This window comes from Taudactylus pleione, unplaced genomic scaffold (assembly GCF_031769625.1).
Source record: "Taudactylus pleione unplaced genomic scaffold, aTauple2 ptg000372l, whole genome shotgun sequence".
NCBI classification, from domain to species: Eukaryota; Metazoa; Chordata; class Amphibia; order Anura; family Myobatrachidae; genus Taudactylus; species Taudactylus pleione.
Genome location: NW_028284773.1, coordinates 15190455 through 15209084, shown reverse-complemented (window position 1 = coordinate 15209084; position 18630 = coordinate 15190455). Strand labels below are relative to the sequence as shown.

At 44.1% G+C, this 18630-nt stretch overlaps 1 protein-coding gene across 1 annotated transcript in view; it reads right to left on the bottom strand.

Moving 5' to 3' along the window:
- Positions 1 to 18630, bottom strand: part of ATP13A4 (ATPase 13A4) — a 178474-nt gene that overhangs the window by 31280 nt on the left and 128564 nt on the right. Inside the window, exons 22-26 of the mRNA XM_088444816.1 lie at positions 11853 to 11895; positions 11662 to 11771; positions 9841 to 9937; positions 1764 to 1836; positions 704 to 878 (exon numbers count right to left, since the gene is read on the bottom strand). Coding sequence (XP_088300942.1) covers positions 704 to 878; positions 1764 to 1836; positions 9841 to 9937; positions 11662 to 11771; positions 11853 to 11895 — 498 coding nt within the window. The remainder of the gene's footprint in view (positions 1 to 703; positions 879 to 1763; positions 1837 to 9840; positions 9938 to 11661; positions 11772 to 11852; positions 11896 to 18630) is intronic.

Genomic DNA, 18630 nt, shown 5'->3' with positions numbered 1-18630 from the left:
GCTCTATCAGAGCCAAAATCACTCCCACTGACATCACTAGTGATGTCAGTGGGCCGGCTTCTGACGGTAGGCGTTCCCTTGGGAACGCCCCCGTCCGGGAGGCACGCCCCCGGCACGCCCACCAAAGGGGGCGTGCTGTCAATCAACATCAACAGCACGCCCCTTTGATCAGACACAACGAGCGAAGGAAAGTCCTTTGCTCGTCGCGTCTCGCGCATGCGCACGACGGAGCTCCCTCCGTCGTGCGCATGCTCAGTGCACACCATCGACCCACTTGCGAGCGGACAGCCGCTCGCGAGTGGGTCTGAATCAGGCCCTTAGTGCAGTGTTTCCCAACCTCGGTCCTCAAGCCACATTAAGAGTCCAGGTTTTAGTGATATCCACGCTTGAGCACAGATGGTTAAATCAAAATAAATTCAGTACTAATTAAGACACTTCTGTTCAAGTCTGACTATCCTTAAAAAAAAAACCTGCCTTAGTGAATTGCACCTCTAAACTGATTTAAGCTGGAGCACTAACCATAAAATGTATGTATTAGATTTATTTTATTACATCGATGTAGAGTAAACATAAAATGTGACAATACAACGTAATTATGAATCAGTTAAATAATATTGCTAGATATGCTTTAGATACATTCAATTAAATGATTAAGTCTAGAAAATAGCAAGGAAGAAAGAGGAATTGAAAGATGGTAACTTACCAGAAGATATTACTGTCTCTGTACCAGAGCTGCTGTTGTACAATGACAAAGCCACAGATTTGTAAAATAAGACTGAGGACAATGTTAAATGCCACAGAGAGGAGCAGCGGGGGAGAGACCAATTGTGCTGGAGGTTTATACGGGGCAAGCTTCGGATACGCATGATTCAGACTCACTGTTACAAAGACATTTGGCTAACATAAATATACATGTATAATTAATATAAGTACAATATGAATAATGAACAAATAAGTTATAACATTGAATCTTTATACAACATTCTCCCAATCCATTATCATTTACTTTAAGGGGCCTACTTATTATTGCTCACATTTTTGCTTGTTAAACTTCTGTTATCACCAATATACTATGGAACAATGCATCCAATAATTCCGGAGAGTTGGCCCCATTGAGAGCATCTTCATGGCTTGCTTATCAAAGTGGCAAAGGAACTGATAACACTGAACGTGCATATCCAGCGTGTGCACACAGTCCAGCAGCCACAGAGGAAGATCCCTCTGCACAGATCCTGTAGCCCACAGGCCAGAGGTTCCCAAACATGGTTCTCAAGGTTCCCCAACAGTTTAGATTTTAAAGATACCTATGCTTAAACCACAGGTGACTTAATTAGTACCTCAGTCAATTTGATTTAACTACCTGGGCTCAACCATGGGTCTCTCGAAAACCTGAACTGTTGGAGTGCCTTGAGGACCACATTTGGGAACCTCTGCCATAGGCATTAGCTATCAGGGCCAAGCTATGAAAAGCTAAAAACTTTTTAGCCTTCATAAATCAGCCCATACTGCAGCCCTTTTTCAAATAATGGGAGCTAGAGTTCACAGCTTTAGCTTGCCTAATGCAAGAGATAGCGCTGATACATAGGCACGCTACTTCAGTTATGCGGAAACTTAATAGGCCCCTAAGTATTCATCATTTAACCTACACCTAACACTGATTATAAACAGAGTGTAATAAACTATAAGAAGTACACTGGAAAGTTATAGGCACAGTTGCTAATTAAAAGAAAAAAATATATATATATATATTTAATATTACTTACTAGTCACACTGATTATAGTAGTTATGGCCAGATCTTGGAAAAGGAACTGGTAATTTGAATAAGAACTTTGTTTCTGATGGAAAAAAATGGAAATAGTTAAAAATTGGCATCAAAGTCAATAAACAGATCATTAACAACCCCATTAAAGATAATCTGTTTCATCACTTAACATACAAATCAAATGAAAATGCTTACTTTATGCAATGCATTTTTAAGTAACTAAAAAGGAATAATAAGTAAATGTGTGATTATTTGTACTGAAGTGAGAGCAAAGTTCACTTTGAAGTACAGTATAACACTGATGGCGTGGCTGCATGGTAGAGTATAACACTGATGGCATGGCTGCATGGTACAGTATATCACTGATGGCATGGCTGCATGGAACAGTATAACACTGATGGCATGGCTGCATGGAACAGTATAACACTGATGGCATGGCTGCATGGAACAGTATAACACTGATGGTATGCAGGTATGGTACAGTAGAACACTGATGGCATGGCTGCATGGTACAGTATATCACTGATGGTATGCAGGTATGGTACAGTAGAACATTGATGGTATGTCGGAATGGTACAGTAGAACATTGATGGCATGCCTGTGTGGTACAGTAAAGTAATATAATCCATTTGTTTATTACAGAATTGTAAGCCACAGTTTGTTCTGAGATATATGAAATCTCAGATGGATGGACAAAGTAGATTCAATTGACCATTTACATATGGATTAGAGGAAATTGTAGAAACTAAGAGCACCATTTAACAACAAGACATGAACTCTTTAGCACTCGCGAAAGGGGTTATGTCCTCATTTCAATATTTAACAAACAGCAGGAAACTAAGATTACCGCTGTTTGTCACTGTTTGGCTTACGCAATCTATAGATGGCAAGAGCAATACATTCTCCATCACCAGCAATGGGCACCCAGTAACAGCCTTTTCTTGTTCAGAGAAGCCATCCAGTCTTTGCTGTGTCCCCACCAGGTAAAAGCGCATGTGCAGACAAGCCATCGTGAATGCACATGATACAGTATCCAGTCGCAGGCAGTGGTAGGCTGCCAACGGCAGAGAGGAGTATGCAGCAGAGAAGGAGGGAGGTCACTGAACCTCACTGGGGGGGTAAGTAATTTCAAATGCATATACATGTTAGTATCCAGGGGTTAAAGTGGGGTTGGCAGGGGCAAACACAGGATTTTTAGGGGGGGGGGGTTTCCATATGCTGTGTGTGCCTATAAAATATATTATATATATATATATATATATATATATATATAAATAAAATCAGAAAACCCAGCACTCACCATGTTTAAACACTCACAATGATGTATAAATAAATAAATAAATAAATAAAATAAATGGGGATTTGGGGCCTGATTCAGACCCACTCGCGAGCGGCTGTCCGCTCGCAAGTGGGTCGATGATCTGCACTGAGCATGCGCACGACGGAGGGAGCTCTGTCGTGCGCATGCGCCAGACGCGACGAGCGAAGGATTTTCCTTCGCTCGTAGTGTCTCTTCAAAGGGGGCGTGCTGTCGATGTTGACTGACAGTACGCCCCCTTTGGTGGGCGTGCCGGGGGCGTGCCTCCCTGACGGGGGCGTTCTCATGGGAACGCCTCCCATCAGAAGCCGGCCCACTGACATCACTAGTGAGGTCAGTGGGAGTGATTTTGGCTCTGGTAGAGCCAAAATCACTCCAAGCCTTGTGGTTGAAAAACTCAACCACAGGCTTTTGTACGCAGTTTCGATGGTCGCGATGGTCACGACCATCGCGCCCATCAAACTCCACGCTCGTATAGGCTGTGGGTGGTGACCCACAGCTATACGAGCGTCCAGGAGGACGCTCCATAGTTATGGAGGACGGCCCTCATTCAGAGCGTGCGCTCTGCTCAGAGCGTACGGCTCTGAATGAGGGCCTTGGTTCATGGATTGATCAATGCATTTAAGCCCACAGCCCACATCACGGGACCCCACTTTCTGCAGGTCCTACACTATCCGTCACACTGATGGAAACCTGGTAGCTGCTATCACATAGTTTAGACTGAAAAAATGTTACCTGGTTTAAAGCTCACCTGCTAGCTAATGGCTTTTAAAGGTAAGGCAGTCACCTGACATAGCTTCTATCACACTACCAAAAAGACAGCTGACACAGGTTAATATAAATGAGTTTGCACATGGGGCGCATGAGAAAGCTATGATCACAAAAGGTTAATTAAAAATTAACCGCATAAACAAAGTCAGAAATCCACTGCACTCCAGTCCTGGGAATGGCGAGTGCAGGTCTGCACCCCAAGTCTAGGAGTGGCGAGTGCAGTGGATTTCTGACTTTGTTTATGCGGTTAATTTTTAATTAACCTTTTGTGATCATAGCTTTCTCATGCACCCCATGTGCAAACTCATTTATATTAACCTGTGTCAGCTGTCTTTTTGGTAGTGTGATAGAAGCTATGTCAGGTGACTGCCTTACCTTTAAAAGCCATTAGCTGGCAGGTGAGCTTTAAACCAGGTAACATTTTTTCAGTCTAAACTATGTGATAGCAGCTACCAGGTTTCCATCAGTGTGACGGATAGTGTAGGACCTGCAGAAAGTGGGGTCCCGTGATGTGGGCTGTGGGCTTAAATGCATTGATCAATCCATGAACCAAATCCCCATTATTTATTTATTTGTTTATTTATTTATTTATACATCATTGTGAGTGCTGGGTTTTCTGATTTTATTTATTTAAGCAATGTGGTCACAGGCCACTTGCACCCCAGTCCTGGGAATGGCGAGTGCAGGTCTGCACCCCAAGTCTAGGAGTGGCGAGTGCAGTGGATTTCTGACATATATATATATATATATATATATATATATATACACATACACACACACACACACACACACACACACACGCAGCATACACACATAACATACACACACAAGATACTGGGTGGCCGTGATGATCCTCCCTCTTTTTCAGTGCCGCAATTAGACATTCTGGTGCCCTGTGCGTGAAAGATTATCGGTGCCCCCCACCCTTCCCCATCATTATTCACCAATTAATGTTCACATTAAATAAATAAATAAATAGGGAAATAGTGATAGAGTTTTTTTACAAAGAAAAAAAAAACTCCAGAGCTATTCGTATTTTGCATTACTATATCCCACCCTCCTCCCCTCCCAGGATGTTGCATATGCACAGCACTCACCTGGCCAATTGGACCACACTGACAATGGCTGTGCAGATATTACTTTTATTTTATACAACCATGGTGCCTAACAGCCCCCCCCCTTTCCCTGGGACTCCTATGACTCACACACATACATCACAAACACCCTCCCCACTTTCTCCCCGAGACTTCAAACACACACACACACATATACACACACACACATCACAAACACCCTCCCCCCTGGGACTACAATGTCACACACACATCACACTCGTACATCACACAGATACAGCACACACATACCACCTAACCAGCCAACACTAACAAGAGATTGACCTGACTTGATTATGCAGTCAGCCTCAGTGCCATTCAGCCTTCCCGCACCCAAACAGCTCCTCCTATGCACCATGGGAGTTGAGTGAGTCACTGGAGAGACTCCTTGATCCCTATGCACCATGGGAGTTGAGCGAGTCACTGGAGAGACGTCATGACGTCTCCCCTTAAAGCCAGTGCGCCATGCGGGAGCCGGGGGAGGCAGAGCTCACAGCTGGGTTGTGGATAGATCCTCTACCGTAGATGTACCTACTGAACCCTTACAGCAGTGGGACAGCCGGGTGCGCCGCTGATATACACTGCAGTGGGCACCCGGCAAATAGAAATTGCAGCAGCATTCTCCGCTCTGTGCAACCATCCTGGCTACGGCCAGAGACGGAGACAAGGCTGTCTCCATCTCTGAATTTTTTTTTCGGATGGTCAGGTGGGGTTTCTGAGTACTCAGACCCCCCCCTCCGCGTGCGCTAGTGGTTGGGTATGAAAAGCCGGCTGTCGGGATGCCGCTGTACAGAATACCGACAGCAGCATCCTGACAGCCTGAATCCCGACACAAATAAAAATGGTTGGTAAGTATTTTCCCAACCCCTACCTTAACCCTAACCCTCCCTACTCGGCACCTAACTCCAACCGCCCCCCCCAGTGCCTAAACCCAACCTCCCCCTCCCTGCACCCTAAACCTAACACCCCCTCCCCGATGCCTAAACCTAACCTCCCCCCTAGTGCCTAAACCTAACCTCCCCGCACCCCGATCATAACACTCCCTACCCAGTGCCTAACCCTAACCCTCCCTCTAATGCCTAACCCTGCTACTTACCTTGGGGATGCTGGTGGTCGGGATGCTGGTGCCGGAATCCCAACCTGTCGGGATTTCGGCGCCGGTATTTAGACAATCGGCATCCCGCATGCCGTGATGCAGACTACATCCCGTTAAAGTGGGCAGGAATGGGGTGGAACGGAGTTCTGTCACCTCTAATGGTAGGTGGACATAGGGCCTGATTCAGACCCGCACGCAAGCGGGTCGATGGTGGCCCAGTGCGCGAGCCGCGGAGCGAGCGCACAAAGCACTCGCTCTGGCGCTCGCATCTAAAAGGGGCAGCTGTCGATGTTGATCAACAGCTCGCCCCGCTTGGAAGGCGGGGCGGGGGGGGTGGCTGTGCAAACGGAGGCAGTTTGTGGGCAGCCCTACTGACATCACTCGTGATGTCAGTAGGTGGACTTCCTGCTCTACTAGAGCAGGAAGTCCACTGGGGCTTGCGGCCACAAGACCCTACCGCAAGGGTCTCGTCGCAAGCCCGATGGTCACAATGGTATTGACCATCGCGACCATCACCTGGCCACTCACATATGCTGTTGGTGGTAACCCACAGCTATGCGAGCCGCCAAGAGGCCGCAACAAAAAAGCCCAGCTCCCGCCCTGAATCAGAGCGCCCTGATTAAGGGCCATAGTTCCACCTCCGCCAAGTCCCTGTACAGAAGTCCCACAGACAGAGCCACTCTGTCTGCCTAGGGAGTCTGAAATTCTTCAGAGGTTCCTCATTTCAGACAAACCAGCATATACAGTAGGTAAGGAAAAAAATCAAGCAAAGAGAATACATAGGGGTTGCAAAAAAACATTAGGCATCCAAGTGACAGACTACTGTAGTTTGTGGTGACCCCATAAGAAAAAATCAGGCACGGCTAATAAATAACACTGATATAGAACTTTTTTTTTTCTTTTTAAGTGATCTAACATTGTAGTCTCAGCTGATAGCTAGAGTACTAAAAAAAAAGCATCTGAAAAGTATTTTACACTGTCATAGCCCCTAGAGTATTCATTTCCTATACACAATAGTGTATGTGTAAAGAACAGTTTCCACACTTGTTGTGGCCTGTCAGACTAGCATAGCAAGGGGAAGGGGGGGGGGGGGGAAGAGAGGAGTTCCAACACCTCTTCAGGACCACTTTAAGCCCTGTTAGTATTGCTGCCTACTAAACTAAATATGCCGCTGGTAATAAGACTTGTTATTAAATGGGGCCCTAAATTTGATAAATTTAGATATTTTTACATAATAATTCTGTACAGCCTTGTTACGAAAAATGATGGTGGTAAGATAGGTCATCTCTAAATTCAATAATACTGTATAAATAGGTGCACCATGAGTTAGGGAACAAATTTGCACTCCACAGCGCTCACTCCCCCACTAATGTAATATTAATTCAAAAATGGCAAAAAAGATAGTGCACACCTCATAACGGTTGTGATGACCTGATTGATGCAGATAACACATGGTGACTAAACTACAATGTTTTCAGAAGTAACTTGATTTTCACCAGACTTCTATGCCATTTTTGGATTACAGCTATGTTCTAATCAGTGTCAGAACTATGGACCTCATTCAGAGTCGATCGCTTGCTGCAAGCAATCGCTCTGAATGAGTGCGGCCACTTACTTTTTAAAGTGCTACCTTCTGATCGATTGCTAGGCTGTGGGTTACCACCCACAGCTCTAGCGACCGACCAGGGTGATGGTCGCGATGGTCATCACCATCGCGACCATCGGGGCTTACGACCAGACCCTAAGGTTGGGTCTGGGCTCTCGTAAGCCCCAAGGAACTTCCTGCTCTGTTTCAGCAGGAAGTTCCCCACTGACATCAGCAATGATGTCAGTAGGGCCGCCCCCAAACGGCAAGCGTTTCGACTGGAACACCTCCGTTTAGCCAGGCACGCCCCGGCCCGCCCAGCAAACGGGGCGAGCTGTCACTCAACATTGACAGCTCGCCCCATCTGCTACGAGACCCTTAGCAATGGAGCGCCCGCCGCTAGCCGGGTTTCGCGCATGACAGTCGGCTCCATCGTGCGCATGCTCGGTGGGGACCATCAACCAGGTTGCGAGCGCATTGACGCTTGCAACCGGGTCTGAATGAGACCATATATTCCCTAAAAGAATATGTGATAATTACATATAAAATATAACCTGCATTATTTAATTGTTTTTGCTATTTAGTTTATAGCAGTAGTTCACACACTTACACCTGGTGCCACACCTGCCCTGTAATTAATATTTTTGTGAAACACCTTTTGTAGAAATATTGTGATAAATAAAACTGTTGTCAGCAAAAACATCTTATATAATATTTGTGTAAAGTCTTTCTCCAACATGAGCATGCACCCCAACAGTTCCCATTGCTAGGGAGATGGGACAGATCTAGCCCTGGGTAAGTATGGAAAGGGATGTGGTACAGAGCGGGTGGGGATCTTCTAGACAAAGCAGCAGAGAAAGGGACAGAGCAGACGCTAAAAGGGGTGTGGCCAGACCGAGCAGGGGGTGGGGCAGGACCTGGGGTAGATTGAGGTGACTTCAGTCCCTTTACTAGTATGTAATAATTACATTTCTCAGATTATCTACATTACATATTCAACTTCTTGTTTCTACGAAGATGCTTTGCCTAAACCAGTATATCGCAACTACGGTCCTCAAAGCAACTTAGACCACTAGGTTTTAGTGATATCCATGCTTGAGCACAGATATTTAAGTCACCTGTGCTCAAGTATGGCTGACCTTAAAACAGGCTTGCCGACTTTCTTGCTGCCCCTTCCAGGTGGGAGCAGCTAGATCTGCATGACAGGGGGCATGGCCAGCAAGAGGAGGCGGGGGCTGGCCAGACTACAAGTATTTGTGGGTGGGGCCACGCGATTGCTTAATTTTAGCCCCGCCCCGCTACACAATGCCGATATTACAGGCATTGTGAAGCAGGGGGCGGGGCCAAAATGTCACGATTCAGCGTGAATCGCGTCACCACCTCCCCCCGCTGCGGGGGTTTCAAAGGTAATTGCGGGGGGAAATAGGAGGGGTGGGCAGCAGCCGGGAGGATTACCTGCCTTCCTGGAAGGTCGGGAGTGTCACCCAATTTTCGGCAGGCTCCCGACCAAATTGGGAGGGTAGGCATGTATGCCTTAAAACCTGGACTGTTTGTGTGCCTTGAGCACCAATGTCGAGATACAATGACCTAACCCAAACTTTTTTGGATCATGACGCCCTAGAGTTTCCTTGGCACCCATGGGCCAAAACTCAGCAATAATTAAATTAAGCAAATTATGCTTAAATGTCACCCTTTTGTTCAGTTATGTGTTGGTTGACAGGGCTGCGCTTCTTTTTGTCCACATATTTTTAATTGGCAGTCATTAGCACTGGTTTTGCCTGTCAAACTAACTAAAAATACATCTATTTGGTACTAGACCACGAACCCGAGGCACCCAGTTTGGGAACCAGTGACTTAAAACATTCAATCCAGTTTATAGTAGAGTACTGTAACTGAATAATGTATCTCTAGTTGAGAACCAGGCAGAGGCTTATTTCTTAAACATTCATCATGTGAAAACTATGTATTGGTACATAATTACATATATGTTTTAAAGGCATTAACAGCTGGAAAAAGAATATAAAAGTTTAATAGCAACCCAGACAGGAAATAGGAGACTTCATGCCAACTCTTTCACCACTACCATGAGATGTGGCTGTAGATCCCAAACGCTACAAAATAGGACTGTAGAATTGCCCACTGCTACTTATGTAAAGACCTGTATGCACTTCTGACAAAACTTTTCATATTCATACCCAGTAAAGCAGCAGCACACCGGAGTACTGGATCATGCTATAAAGCGCCATGTACTTGAATACACAGAAGGAGGTAATTAGAGCAGCTCTTCCTTCCCTGAAAAACAGCACAGCTATAAGTCAATGAATGATGGTAAATAGTCAGAATTTACTGTTGTATTTTTACTGTAGGATGTTCTAATGTTTCAGTTTATTGTGGAATATGCCCAAGGACCTGGTCCACCATGAGGCTAGAAATGTGTAAGAATAAATGTTGTTTAAGAACAAAACATGCGGATGTGAATAACTTTTCTATGTGCACAATGAGGTCTATTTCTCCTTGTGGCACATTCATAGCTGCATGCTTACATCATGGCTTTGTGGACTGCCCATGGAAATACAATCTGTCACTACTGTGTACATTTGTGGGTGTGACTGGAAATGCACATGATGATGGTGGAAAGAGTAAAATGGTCACTTCAAGAGTTCCACCTACAGACCATCCTTTTCACAAACTATTTTTATTTTCTCTCCTCAAATGAGCTTAAAAAGCTGAAATTTGACTTCCTCTTCTGGTGTCTTTGCAGTAGGATGCCCGTTTCTGGAGTTCCACTGCCACCAGAGCCATTCACCTTCCAATTGCTGGTACCCATCTACATTGTCTCCTCCATTATAATCTCTTCTCATGCCAGTCTCCAGTACTTCTTCCACACAGCTTTCAATCTCTGTAATGACTTATCACCAGTGGTTGCTCCAGAGGTGGGGCTGCAGCACAGTCCAAAATTCAAATAGAGGAGTCACATCAACTGCTGTTCCAAACATCGGCTGCCAGGACTCACTGGCAGTTAGTGTGGCTCCCCTATTTGAATTTTGGACTGTATTGCAGCCCCACATCTGGAGCTGCCATTGCCTACTGCCCTCTATCAGATGCTCATCAGCCTTCAATATTTCTCATATTTTCATAATCCAATTTGGGTAATCTCATTCCACAAAGCAAAATGTCACTATTTCATGTAAATGCATTCACAATTCAGATAGCTACATCCCATACATAATGAGCAGATATTTTCATTAACTCGGACACAAACACAACTGATAGAGTAATGCATTAAATGGATGACAGTAAAAGGATGACAGATTTAATGAATGTTCTTGAAGACTTGGGCATGGCTGTTGCTGCCATTTGGCAGACTTGCAGTAAATTGCCATTCCCATCCTAAGCAACAGCCGTAGTACCCATGGAAATAATCTATGGATGGTAATGACTGACAGGTGAGTACAAGCAAACTATGAGTGCGCTAATTAAAATGAGCAAGACAAAGGTGATTGTGAAAGAGATGGGCTATTAGAAGCAGACATACCAACATGATTAAAATAATACTGCATGAACTTTCACACATGAGCTTGAGAATTCTGCCCTGATCTGGACAGATTTGTAGAACGTTTGACTATTTCTTCCTTTTAAAACTGTTCTGCATAGAGACCGGTTTGCACAGCAATGAATGGTTGTTAGAAGATAAGGGAGTACAGGGGCAGTCTAGTGCTTCAGAGTGCTAGGCACAACTCATGGGTGCCACCATGCCCTCTGACCCATTTCCCGGAGCTCTGAAGTTGACAAGTCTCTGTAACTGGAGTATTGAGAATGACCCACAACCTAAGCAACAATCAGCCAATTATAGAGAATGAAAATGGAAATTTACCACTGCGTTATTCTCATTGTTAAACAATTATAAAAGAAAAAAATAATATGAATTTAACTGAGATTTAATACATGAATTTAATGGTTGACTGAATGGATTGAGAAACTCTGTACAGAAAATAAGAGATCAGAAAACAACTTACTTTAAGAGGTGTGGGACACATTCAATATTGGGAGTGCTTGAAGTGAATGGTGAAGCCACAGATGCTTCTTGCTCAGATAGAGAAATACCTACATGAGCCATTTTCAGGGCCTGGAATGAATAACTGCTTAGGTGGAATTGCACAGACTATTAACAAAGGAAAACATAACACATTGTGCTTTTCTTACTTACACCACAGTCATTTGCACCATCACCACACATACCGACGTAATACCTACAGAAAAAAAAATAATAATAATAATCAGGACACCACACACACAGGTGCAAACATTACAAGATTAACCATTTTAATGAGTTGCATACTCATTACTTTGAAGTGCTTAGATTAAAAAAAATTCGTTCAGTTGGTCAGTCAGAATGAACTACAAACGGGAATGCACATGAACGATAAACGTTCATCAAACTGAACGATGTTTTCAACGATTGAACGCTAAACGACGTCATTAACGATAATCGTTCAAAAAATCGTTACATGTGTATGCACCATACGTCACTAATCTTGGCATAGGAGTCTTCATAATGGGTGCAAGGTGTGCGGTGCACACGGGCCCCTGGGCCCAGGGGGGCCCACACCGCACAACCTGTACCCATAGGTAATTATACTTATCTCTCTGCCGATTGCGATGCGCTGCTCAGCAGCGCTGGATTGGCGCTGCAGAGCAGCAAACACTCACCAGGAAAATGGCAGCGGCCATTTTCCCAGTGATCTGCACATGCGCAGAAAAGATGTCCCCAGGAAAGTTGGCGCGAGCGCCATTTTCCCGGAGACCCGCGCATGCACAGTAGATTCTGGCATGAAGCCAGAATCTACAGCGTTCAGTGCCACTGAGCCGCTGACAGAGAGGTGGCGGCCCAAATGGAGACTGCACACGGGCCCCCTCCTTTCTTAAAACGCCCCTGAATCTTGGTAAAAAAGTCAAAATAATTTCAAAATGAAGAGCCATGCTATGCCTTGCCTCACATATTGTTATGCTTAATCTGCAACTGTATAGCAATTCCAACAAAAGTACTAATGTACTGTGCATCATACACTGCGAGTGAATTTGTATGCGGCTACGATGCAAATAGGATGCACAATTTATGAAAAAGGTACAAATCGCTACCCATGGGGGTGTTGCAACATTGTGCCATCTGTACATGAAAATATGCTGAAGAAGATGTTCAGATTCCAAATGACATGTGGAATAAACAATGAAAGGACAGGATTGAAAGTGGCAACTATGGTGCACTAATAGTTCAAATATCACTTTTATTAACATTTTAATATGTATATTTAAATAAAAAAGTGAAAATGAAAGGTCAAATTTAGAAAGTGAAAGAAGGAAATATTAGATAAATGAAAATACACTGTGTGTGATGCCTTTACTCAATGTCTAAATATAGGATTTAAACGATCTTCATAAACGGTGTATGTATATATATATATATATATATATATATATATATATATATATTCACGTGTCTTTCAATATTAACCCTTGTTCCATCTAAAATCACATGCATTACTATATAGGATTAAAGAGATATTACGGTGAAAATATACCTTGGTACTGTATTTAAATAATCATAGTGTAATCCCACATGTAAGATGCCTTAGTCAAAGTCACATGGTATGGTGTATTCTTGAGTTAAACAGCAAGTTTTGAAGACTGTTTGTGTGAAAGTTTGGGCCAAAATCACACCTGAGCAATGTATGCCAGTAGTTTCTCCATACAGGAGGTGTCTTGAAGCTGTTATTACCAACATTTCAGTAAGCGTGTTCAATACTTTTTCCATGTGTCATTTCATATTATTACACATAGCTTAATTTATGGACATCTGTGGTTTGATTTCTTTGCATGTGTGGATTGCATGGATTGTTGTTGACATTTGGTGAAATTTTCATTACAATAGCCCCATTACAAATATGTTACCTGAGAAAAATGTTGATGTGTTCAATACTTATTTTACCTGCTGTATATATACTTTTTTTGAAGATAATGTCCAAATATATGATTTAAACTGAGTAAAGGAGTCACACTAATATTTTCTTCATTCACTTTCTAAATGTTACCTTAATTTTCGCTTCTTCATTTAAAAAAAAAATTATTATATATTAAAATGTTGTTAATAACAGTTATATTTTAACTATTAGTGCACCACAGTTGACACTTCCAATCCCGTCCTTTCATTGTGTGCTTATATTTTATGTGTTAATGGTAGCACCCCTCTATACAATTTTGACATAATAGTATATACAGGGGACTTAGGCAATTATAAGTATTTATTATCTAATCCTGTGCGACTGGACTCCACACATTTTTTGATATGTGGAATACCAAGGGATGAACTGAATTCTTCTCATATGCGTATAGGCAAGACTACAGCATAAGCAAACTCACAAATTGCTAAATTGTAAGAAGTTTAAATTTACTACACCAGTTTTCTTTTTTTGAGATTGATGTTTGTCAAAGAAACAATCTATAAAAACCATACTTTTACTGTAATAAGATTTGTATCAACCATTTGGTACACATACTATCACTATTATACACCCACTACAATATTTTCCACTTGTACAGTACTATACTATTGTTTCCTATATATCCCTTACTTTGGAGGTACAATGCCCACCATCCCTGATATCAAGTAAAAAAAAAAAATAGAAGCAAGATTTATATAGAGAACATGTATTTGCTTTTTGGTATGCACATATGCATATGTTACCCTAGTAGAGCTTTCCTTTGTGTTTTATTTAATGTACTCTTTGTGACACCCCTTGTTGTGTATTGGAACTTTTGGGGGCTGAACAACAATATCGCACGCCCATGTAATGACATACATTACTCTGACCTCTCCCCCATCACTACCCCCAAACACTGATGTCCTATCCCTCGGTCTGTGATGGCTTTATATCTGCGTAGGTGATCGCAGTGCAGTGCATATGCATGTGCGGGTCGCACCATCGGCTGATCTGCGTATGCTGTCGCGATCCATGATGAATCAGGCCCTATATCCAATGCAGAGAGGTTCTGTAGGAGTTCTAATATCCATAATCCACTTAATTTTGTCTCCTATAGTATATTAAATAAAGGTAATATATCCTGTTCGGTAGTGTTATAGTGTATCCACAAGAATGCCCACACTCCACTTTAGTATGGTCTCCTAAGTATAGTATGACTAATATATATAATAAACTATACTCAATAGTTATTGTGATAAGCCCCAGTTATTAACCCAAATGATCTGGGCTGGTTCTGTAATTTGATTCCGTAGATTAGATGTCTTTCCATCTACCACTCTTGTTGGTATAACACCTAAAATATATAAGGCTAAATGTAATGGCCTCAGAGTTTCCGACTGCTGGGATTTATATGAGTCTCCCCATTTTTGTAAGCGGGGAAACTCGCATAAAGCCCCACAGCATCGAAAACTCAAAGGCTATTACTTTTAGCCCATAGTTGGAGTTTAATATGTAGTTTATTAATGTAGCACAATGTGCTCATCAATATTTAGCCCAACCAGCGTAGTTTAGGTGTAAATAGTGCAAATCACTACTCCATCCCTCCCATGCATAACAATATTACAGCAGTGTTGTTGCCTCAAGTTTACACACTCATGTGCCTGTAATCAGCTGTATCCTATTTCTGTCTATACAGAGCATCCTGGGTTGAGAAGATTCAGTTCTGTAGATCTTTTTTTTTTTAATGTTAAATATTTAGTTAGTAATGAAGATGTGGATATTATGTTTACTTTTGGTGTTTTAAATATCTTATTTATACACGGAACCAGCAACCAGAAAGAGTTGAGCAATTGGTTATCTCAGCGTTATAACATGCAGCGCTGACATTAAATTATATACAGGTGACCAAAGAAAGATTTGCTCCTTAAAAGTTAAAATATATATTTTGGTCTACGGGTCCCTCTAGTGGCCTTTTTTTTTCCTTAAGAAATCAACAGAGTATAAAATAGGTGTCTACATAGTGCAGAGCTTTTAGGAGTACATTCATCATCACTTAATTTCTACAAAAGTACAGTAGGTGAAAATGTTAAGGATCGGGGCTATTTATTATAAAGATAATGCAAGAGATATCATCTCCTGCATACCTTTCAGCTCCGATCTGTCCCTTTAAATAAACACTTTAAATAGAACACCCCGACACATACATCCTCTTTTATTACTTATACATATCCAATGGTAAGGTCCACTTCTGACCAAGTAATATTCAAGTTCTGACTTCACCAAAAAAAAAAAAAAACTACTACTACTGCAATGCTCAGCTTGCCCCTACGGGCCAGCAATGCAAATAACATGCATAAAGAGCCTGTCATTCCCATTGAAATGAATGGAGGCACTCAGGTTGGTCAGAGCATGAGAACAGCCAATTAGAGTTCACCAATTACAAAGCATCAGCATCAGGATTTGCATTTTGACAAAGAACACTCTTTCGATCCATGGTGACGTGTGCTATGATGCTGTCTTTTAATTATGCACACCTCTAAAACACCGTTGAGATGCCTCGGCACACCTGCGTTTGCACCTCCACTCCCCCATTTTTAATGACCAGCCCCTGTTACCACCTGCAAACGGCTTCCGTCTGTCACTCACTCTGCTGGGCTGACTATGCGCAGCGAGCTAATGCATTGTGAACTTTCGCTAAGGTATGCACATGCGCACTGCGATGCATACACATTGCATACCATCGGCAGCAGCGAGAGTATGAATCTTAGCGAGCGGGTCTGGCTCAGGTCCTGTAATCTCTGACTAAAGTTCTTTCTGAAATTTCATGGCACAGAACCATATATAAGCAGCACTGCACATTGAAGAAGTCAGCTTGTTCACTTTCTTCCCAAATTCCTTATGGAGTTCAACAGAGGCCACTGGATAGCCATGATCTTCTATGGCTACAAGAGTGGTCTGCAACAGCAGCAAAGTTTTGACCAACTGTGAGCTGCTTTTGGAGAGGAATCACTGTCCTGAACCACTGTGTTTGAGTGTTTCACAAAATTTCGGCACGGGAGACGGTCCCTGGAAGATGAGGAGCGCTGCAGCTGACCTGTGTCCGCCATCACCAAGGACAATGTTGCTGCCGTGCGAGCCATAGTTGAGGTGGATGCCAGGGTGACCATGGCCCACTTAGAGAAGGAGATAGGCATCTCATCAGGATCCATCTGCATGATACTCCCTGAAAATCTTTTCCTGCTGGTTGCCCCATCAGCTGACTAGAGAGCAGAAGGAGACTCAGGTGACTTGGGGCTGCAACATGCTGGCCAGGTTTGATGTCGGTCACTCAAACGGGATGTAGTCTGGAACTCGATGGTGTAAATGCCGACCGCCGGCTTCCAGACTGCTTTATCCCGACTAGGGACAAATGACAGGCGACTAAATGTAGACGCCTGTAATTTGCCCGACGTCTGGAGACTGGCGCCCGGCATCCCAATCGAGCGGATGCCGGGCGCTGCAGCGGACAGCCGCGTGGGGGGGTGAAGGTTAGGTTTAGTGCTCCCGGGGGGGAATTAGGGTTAGGCACCCCCCCGGAGGTTAGGGTTAGGCTAGGGGGAGGGAGGGTTAGAGTTAGGCACCCCCAGGGGGAGGTTAGGGTTAGGCACCGGGGAAGGGGGGGAGGTTTAGGCACCCCAAAGGAGGGTTAGGGTTAGGGGGGTTAGGTTAGTTGATACTTACCTTTAGGACGATCGGGTTTTCCAGTGCTGTCGGGTAGCCGCTGTCGGGAATTGAACCGCCGGCCATGCGCCCGCTGGTAACACATATCACACCCACTCAAACTCTGGGAGATCATCAGTGGCGATAAATCCTGAATCTACAGTTTCGACCCAGGAGAACAAACAGTCGGCCCAGTGGACCCAAGATGGAGGTGCACCACTACAAAAGTTCCGACATGAGCGCAGTGTGCCAAGCAGATAGTGGCTGTTTTTGTGGCCAAGACTGTTCATGTAGCTACCATACCACTCAAGCAGGATTGCACCATCACTGGGGACTGATACACCAACCAATGCCTGCCACAAGTACTGGAAGCCATGTTCAGGTGCCATCCAAGAACTTGCAGTCATAGGCCCTGATTCAGAGCCGGACGCTCTGACCAGAGCGCTCGCTCTGAATCAGGGCCCACCTCCATAACTATGGAGCGTCCTCCTGGACCACCCACAGCCTATACGAGCGTGCAGGATGATGGTCACGATGGTCTTGACCATCGCCAGTGCGAGCAGAAGCCTGCGGTTGAGTTTCTCAACCGCAAGGCCAGGAGTGATTTTGGCTCTTCACTCCCACTGACATCACTAGTGATGTCAGTGGGGCCGGCTTCTGACGGTAGGCGTTCCCTTGGGAACGCCTCCGTCTGGCAGGCACGCCCCCGGCACGCCCACCAAAGTTGGCGTGCTGTCAATCAACATCGACAGCACGCCCCCTTTGATCAGACACAACGAGCAAAGGAAAGTCCTTCGCTCGTCGCGTCTCGCGCATGCGCACGACGCAGCTCCCTCCATCGTGCACATGTGCAGTGCACACCATCGACCCACTTGCGAGCGAACAGCCGCTCGCGAGTGGGTCTGAATCAGGCCCATAGTGCCCTTCTCCATCATGACTATGCACCTGCCCACCAGTGGTGGATTTTCTTGCCCATGAGTGCATCCACAAGCCTGGTTATCTGACGTACAGTCAAGACCTGGCCCCCTGCGATTTCTTTGTGTACCTACAAATCAAGAGCAAGGGGCATGGGATTCGTTTTGGGTCACCGGAAGCTGCAATGGAGACCTTTATCCAGCATGTAGAAGACATATCAGCTTTGGACTGGTCCATCTGTTTCACCAAGTGGTCTGAGCGCATGCAACTTTGCATAGACTCCACTTGCAAATACTTTGAAAAAATTTAATGTACACTTTGTTTGTAAATATAATACTTTTTTTACCTTCGGAAACTTATTGCACACCCCTCGTAAAGTACAAGTGTTCCCTG